Genomic DNA, 7,689 nt, shown 5'->3' with positions numbered 1-7,689 from the left:
ACAGTTGCCTAAGGTCACTTGTCCCCGCTAGTCCTCCAGTCTTTCTCTCATTTCTGTCCATTGTTTTTCCCATAAGCTGGTCAGAGCCACCTTGGGTTCAGCCCAGCTCCCTCTCTGGCACATATCCATCCTTGGTGGCCCACGGCCATGTATCCTCTCCTCCTGGAATCCAGCAGGCTGCACAAAGCAGGGACTTGATGTACAATGGTAGAGGCCGGGTGATTAACTGAGGTGAGGGCAGGTGGAGCAAGAGGTTCCAGGTCTTGTGCTTGGCACAGACTTCGGGTTTGTCCTCACCAGTGTGTGTTACAAAGCAGAGCTGACACTGGCATCACCCTCAACTGAGTCTCTGTGTGTCAGAAGGTAGTCATGGAAACTCACTCCCTTTCTGAGCTGATGAGGAGAGAATTAGGTAGAAAGGAGGAATCAAATTAATTGCCTGTCATCCCCTTGCTGCTCTCTGTGTGTTGATTCAAATTAAGCTTTTTCAGTTTTCTGATGTCAGCAGATATCAGACGATCAGAGCACAGTCCTGGGAGTCAGGATCTCCAAGAAAGAGCCCGTTCTTAGCGAATGCGTTAACCTTTCTGCCTCTTTAGTTCTGACCTGAGCATTCAGGAAAACAAATCTTTTTGTCTGACCTCCCTTGATTTCTGACCTAAACTCCCTTGATTTCTGAACTAAACTCTCTTAATTTTGGCCATCTTTGACTGTACGGCCACCAAACTAGTCATTCCTCTTCTTGTAGAGAAAAGAGCAAAAATTCAAATTGAATTCTGCTTTTATTGAAATTCATCATAATTCAGAGAGAAGTAGTTAGATTAGTCAGCGGTAAATGTGCTGTGATGTGCATTGCCCATGTGGAGGAAAGCAGAGGCAAAATCTTGAGAATTTCTGTGAGAGATGTCATCACCAGCTCAGCAGCCATTTCTGCAGAGCTGGAGGGTGTTGTCAACAATGAGGCCCTTTCCTGCCTTATCTCTAGGGTCTCTTCTGTATAGCCAGATGTAATTATTTGAGGTACCTTGCATGTTCCTTGCTTTTTCTCTTATTTTTTTCAGAGGTTTTCTCTGTCTGGAACACTCTTTCTACTTTTTAATTATGTCTCAACCATGGCATGTCTGCAAAGCCTTCTCAAGGTTGAATATGGGATTTCCAGACATCATGAATTCCCTTTAAAATAGGTGACAAGCAGGTCATCACTGTGCACAGGCATTCTACCTCCCCACTGGACCACAAGCTGCTGAAAACAAGGATTCTGGCTTCCTTACTCCCATTTCCCAGCATCAAGCACCATGTTTAGCACAGAGAAAGTAACCAATCAATATTTATTGAATAAGGGGTTGATTTAGTAAATGAGTAATGAATGGAATTTTTTTAGAATGGTGTTGTAGAAGAAGAAAATATTTATTTCAGATCTAAAGTTGAATGTTGGTTGTCATCTGCTTGGATATCCACACTGTTTACATATCACCCAAACAGTATGGACTGCTCTTAGGTGTCTTTGGACTCCAGGCCTGGTTTGCCCCAAGAACTCTGCTCTACCTTATTCAGGCCAGCATCTCTCCTGGGATATTTGATCATACTGGTTCTGGAAGTAGCGAGCTCTAAGGTGGAGTGTGCCGATTCGTGTTGGGAATGAAGAGGTGGAGGAGGTAGAATGCAGAAACTCGGGATGAAGAGGCTGAAGTGGGTGCTTGGAAGATGTGTTTGGGATTCCCCTAGGAGGCTCTTCCTGGCTCAGAAGGAAATTCTGGAAAGGAGATGTTTCCTAATAGATACTATGGAGGGGGAAAGTGCCTCAGTTTAATGATGGAGACGACAGTAGGACTTTGTCCTTGTATCTGTATGGAGTTTATGATTGTTATGGGGCTCACAGGCAGTGTGGTAAAGTAGAGAGAGTACTGAACTAGGATTTAGCAGATTCGAGTACTTGTCTGTCATTAACCAATGGCGGGACAACAATTCTGGGTCTCAGTTTCCTTTTCTGTGAATGGAGAGGATAGAACCAATACTCCCTCAGGTCTGTTCCATGATTCTGCAAAAACAGATTATGAATGTCCCATGTGACTGGTTCAGAGGTTGAACATGAAAGGAGGGTGAGAGTAATGCCTTGGATTCTCAAGAGAGTCTAAGGTGGAGGTGGGTGGGACAGGATAAGACTCTCCTGGGGAGGACATGGAAGCAACCTAGATGCCCATCAGCAGACGAATGGATAAGGAAGCTGTGGTACATATACACCATGGAATATTACTCAGCCATTAAAGAGAATTCATTTGAATCAGTTCTAATGAGATGGATGAAACTGGAGCCCATTATACAGAGTGAAGTAAGCCAGAAAGATAAAGACCAATACAGTATACTAACACATATATATGGAATTTAGAAAGATGGTAACGATAACCCTATATGCAAAACAGAAAAAGAGACACAGAAATACAGAACAGACTTTTGGACTCTGTGGGAGAAGGCAAGGGTGGGATGTTTCGAGAGAACAGCATCGAAACATGTATATTATCTAGGGTGAAACAGATCACCAGCCCAGGCTGGGTGCATGAGACAAGTGCTCGGGCCTGGTGCACTGGGAAGACCCAGAGGAATCGGGTGGAGATGGAGGTGGGAGGGGGTATCTGGATGGGGAATACATGTAAATCCATGGCTGATTCATGTCAATGTATGGCAAAAACCACTACAATATTGTAAAGTAATTAGCTTCCAACTAATAAAAATAAATGGAAAAAAAAAAAGACTCTCCTGGGGATCTTTGTTCCATCTTTTTCTCCCCACCCCTTTACCACTCTCAGTGGTTAATTGCATGAGCTTAGAAATCAGGCAGATGGACCCTTGTATCCTGGTTCTGCCACTTACTGACTGTGTGACCTGAGGCAAACCTCTTCCCTCCCTCTGCCCCAGTTTCCTCATGTACAAAATGATGTTTATCTTTCTAAAGTTATCATTAATGGTTGGATGACCTGATGTAAATAAATGGTACAAAATATTTGCTATCACTGTTCTTCACAAATATTTTGAGTACTGATGCTATTTATATTTCCCCTTTTAGGACTCTGATTTTGATATGAAATTCTATGATCTTTCACCCCACTGTCCCACCTTTGTTGCTGTTTGTTTTGCATAGAAAAACTTAGGACTCACGTACTTTGACTTCTTCTGATATTTAATTGTCTCAGTCCCTAGTTTTACTTGTTCCATAAACCTATTGTGCCAGATGGCATCAGGTACAAGAACTAGTGGGCAGACAGCGTTGTTATGGACAATAATATTTTAAAATATTGGCAATTAAAGCATTCAGGAGTAACAGTAACTGATTCACTGGGGTGGGGGGGTGTTGTATATCTCCTCTTTATATACACTTAGAGTTAAAGGAATAAGAAGGGGCAAAGGAAGCCTTGGATTCCATATTAGAGTTCCTGTGCCTTTTGAGGTTTTAATAGCAATGCAGCAAATATCTGTCATGCCCATGCACTAACAGGTCTTAACAGTATATTTATTGAAGCTCAGGATGATAATGTTTCATAAATTATCCACAGATTTTATTGATCCTGTAATCAATAAGAAAGAGCTTCTGTAGGTGAAAAGGTAAATGTGAGAATATTCAAGTTTCTTCTAAATGCAATTTTGAATGACATTTACACATTGTTTCTATTATACCTTTAATCTAAATTGTTGGAGGATAATGTTTAGCATCTGCATTAGGACTTTTCAAAGACTGTCCTTATGATGGCTTTGGACAGCTACTTGGTCTCAGTTCTGGGGTCCTCTGGTAGCTTAGGTGAGTCCCTACCATCCTTAGACAAGTGAACAGTCAAACACTGGAGCAGGTGGGGGGCTCCTTGAGGGCAGGAGCTGTATTATTCATTGTCATATATCCAGAACCTGGGAGATGAATGGCGCCTTGTAGACCCTTAATACTCAATGGGTTTCTGGGTCTGAAAGTACTGGATCTCTGTTAAGCAGGAGATGGAGATGTCTGTGTAGGAAAACCTCACATGAGGTTATGAAAAGCACATCTAAAGCATGTTCTGAACCATAAGTTTCAACAGTGATACTATAGAGAGAATTGTCCTTCCTTTGTCACTTCACCTGCATCTTGAATTACTCTGAAGCTGACACTCTGAAAGTAAGGGAATGGAATCAAAGGGGCTTCTTAGCTAGAGCTAAAATACAGAGGTTTTTGTTGTTTAGTCACTCAGTCATATCTGACTCTTTTGTGACCCCATGGACCATAGCGCACCAGGCTTCTCTGTCCATGGGATTTCCCAGGCAAGAATAATGGAGTGGGTAGCCATTTCCTTTTTCAGGGGATCTTCCTGACCCAGGGGTTGAACCCACGTCTCCTGCTTGGCAGGTGGATTCTTTACCACTGAGCCACCAGGGAAGCCCAAAATACAGGGGTAGCAAGGTTTAAAATGAATCCCAGGTCCCAGTGTGAGACCATGTCTCTCTCAGGGTGAGGAATTTCCCAAACTAAAGGTAGCCAGTCAGAGTCTATGGAGAGGTGGAAGCACTGGCCTTGCTGTTATATTTTAGGATGCAGTGAATGAAAGGAATGACCAGAGAGAGTGGGCTCATGAAAGTACAAGTTTAGCCTGACAGTTAATTAGAAATTTGAAGGAAGAGAGACTGGCTGTCTGCAAGATGGTTTACTGGCTGAGATTTCAAGGACCCTTGGCAAGTTGAAAATTATGAGCTCTGTTCATTATTTCCTTCACGTAATGAATCATGCCTCTGATGACAATTGTGTTTGTGTGTGGAATCGTGTTCCATCAGCTTCTCTCTGAATTATTGCTTATCATTCAGGGGCCCTAAACCACTTCAAGATTGCCAGAGTGAAGTCAGATTTTAGCTGGGGAGGTAGAACATGCTGTTCTAGAGGAAGTAGTTGGTGACATCTGCCACACAGGGACATCCTTACTCCAGGGATCTCCTTCCTTCCCCATTCAGAAAACACTGCATCATCATTCTGAGCAGGCCTTGGCCAGCAGCACTGTGGCCTGGCAGCTAAAGGTGGGCACAGGGAGTCTTCTCTCCTATCCTCCTTCAGCAGGACAGTATCTTGAGGAAGGCTTTCCGGAACTCGACGTTGAAGGTGGTGTAGATCACGGGGTTGAGGGCACTATTCACATAGCCCAGCCACGTGGTGGCACTGTAGAGCTGTGGGGACACGTGGCATGCTCTGCAGTGGGTATTGAGAACATGGGTCAAGAAGAAGGGCAGCCAGCAGACAATGAAGGTCCCTAGGTTGCAAAGGAAAAGAAAAACTGGGTCAGGGATTTGTTTACTTCCTTTGTTGCAGCATGAAAATGAGTCCCAGTTGTCTACTTAATGGCAGCCAGTATGCTGCAAGTTTAATTTTAAAGTTCTAATTTTTATACCAAACCTATGAAACAGGTATGATTAGTCACTTTCTTTCTTTTTTTTTAGATGAGAAAGCTAGATGCTTACATCTTTGATTCATCCCAGACCTTTGCTCCTAAATCAGTTTTCTAGTTTGATCTTTAGATAATTCTTCACTAGCCTTGTCTACTTCTCAGTTAAATTCAAATGTTTATTTTATGTCTATCCATGCAAGATATGATTCATGGCATTGATAGGGGAAGACCTTAAAAATGCAATTGACATAATTAAGGCTGTTAAGGAGATTAACATAGGGGTTCCCTGGATATGAGAAGTCCCTAAGATATGACAAGTTTGGGGCTTGTTTCTGACAGTGAACAGGATACAGTTCAGTTCAGTCACTCAGTCATGTCCGACTCTTTGCAACCCCAAGGACTGCAGCACACCAGGCTTCCCTGTCCATCATCAATTCCTGGAGCTTACTCAGACTCATGTCCATTGAGTTGATGATGCCATCCAACCATCTCATCCTCTGTCTTCCTCTTTTCCTCCCACCTTTAGTCTTTCCCAGCATCAAGGTCTTTCCCAATGAGTCAGTTCTGAATTTCCATCAGCACTAAGATATATTCACAAACTCTTTACATTCTAAATATTTATAAATATTAACACTTACAAGTATTAAAGTTGTTGGATTTCCAACTTCCGTTAAATATGGTTACCTGAAACTTCAATACTTTGGCCACCTGATGGGAAGAACTGACTCACTGGAACAGGATACAGTTACCTTAACTAACTCTATATGGCATCTGCAACTTATCAATTTTTAATTTCTTTATTTAAATAAAGTTTGCATTTTTCTACTATAAAAACTAGTTCTAGTTTTATACATTATAGAAAACTTGGTAAATATGGAAAAGCAACAAAAAGTGAAATAATCAGCCACTATACAATCACTTTTGACATATGAATGAATTAATTTTCAGTCTTTTTTCTCTATATTTAATATAGATGTTATAATATCATATCACAGTAGTCTTTTTGCATCCTCATTTCCCCCCCTCAATATTTTAAAATAGGTAAGCATTTAGTAATATCCAATATGTGCCAGATGGTTTTATTGAGTTGTTGTCTTATTTATTATTTGGTTTATCCATTATAATTCCAAGAGATAGAAGCAAAGCACAGCTCAACTAGTGACTTGTTTGGTTTCATAAATTTCAGTCTAAGTGTTTTGAATTTCCATCAGCACTAAGATATATTCACAAACTCTTTACATTCTAAACATTTATAAATATTAACATTTACAAGTGTTAAAGTTGTCAGATTTCCAATTTCTGTTAAATATGGTTACCCAAGTATCCTCCACCAGCTCCACTGAATTCAGCCTAAGCCAACGTAATCCAACCTATCCCAGCTTAACATGACTCAAACTCACCAAGCACAATGACCAGCATCTGGGTTGCCTTCTTCTCCCGCAGTGGCACTGCCCGAGGTTGCAGGGGCCCCAGCCTCAGGGATGTCGATAACCTGCCATTGCTGAGTTTTCGAACTTCTAGGCTGAGTTTAGGTGCCATGGTAGGGCTGAGAGAGTTCCGAGTCCTCCCTTCCCTTTTCATGTCTCCCTCCCCTTCTTGGAATCCTGGTGTTCCCAAGGCAGTGTCTTGGCAGATGCTGTAGTAGCGTTTCAGCTCCATGTGTGTCTGGCCAGGGGAGAGGGGCTGTAGATGTAACAAGAGTGGGTCCTGACATTTCTGGGGGTATTGTTTATCTTCTGAATGTTCCTGAAAGGGAAACAGTGCAATGAAGGAAAAAGAAACCATCATTCTGTGAAACCTACAGAGGGTGCCTCTGAGAGTGGTGGGCTCATGGGAAGTTATGGTAAACAAAATCTGCTCGTGCCTTTACAACCAAAAGCACCTACCACATAAACATCTGAGAATCACAATAATCCCTTGAGGAGGGGAGCATAGAATTATAGCCTGGACTTTCTGAGGTAGAATGACCTGGATATACAGAGGAATATGTTAAATGACACCATTAGGATGTAAGGAGAAAAATCTGGAATATGGGAAACTACAAATGACTCAATTTCTTCAACAAATAAATTGCAATGACAACAACAACACCTACTGGTGAAAAGTATGGGTCTTACTTGAATTTTGATGCAAATAAACAATCTATAAAAATTTACCTGACATTTGAGGAAATTTTGAATGAATATTTAATATTGTGTGTGTGTTAGTTGCTCAGTCATATCTGACTCTTTGTGACCCCATGTACTGTAGCCCACCAGATTCCTCATGCTGGAGTGCATAGCCATTCCCTTCTCCAGGG

At 41.9% G+C, this 7,689-nt stretch overlaps 1 protein-coding gene across 1 annotated transcript in view; it reads right to left on the bottom strand.

Annotated features, from left to right (window-relative positions):
• Positions 1 to 968: 968 nt before the first annotated feature.
• The window catches only part of DRD3 (dopamine receptor D3), a 46,696-nt gene continuing 39,975 nt past the window's right edge, over positions 969 to 7,689 (bottom strand). Inside the window, exons 6-7 of the mRNA XM_061168034.1 lie at positions 6,791 to 7,136; positions 969 to 5,255 (exon numbers count right to left, since the gene is read on the bottom strand). Coding sequence (XP_061024017.1) covers positions 5,059 to 5,255; positions 6,791 to 7,136 — 543 coding nt within the window. The 3' untranslated portion in view covers positions 969 to 5,058. The remainder of the gene's footprint in view (positions 5,256 to 6,790; positions 7,137 to 7,689) is intronic.

The sequence above is a fragment of the Dama dama genome, chromosome 19 (genome assembly GCF_033118175.1).
Source record: "Dama dama isolate Ldn47 chromosome 19, ASM3311817v1, whole genome shotgun sequence".
Classification (NCBI taxonomy): Eukaryota; Metazoa; Chordata; class Mammalia; order Artiodactyla; family Cervidae; genus Dama; species Dama dama.
The sequence above is the reverse complement of the archived record's forward strand: the minus strand, read 5'-3'. Positions and strand labels throughout refer to the sequence as shown.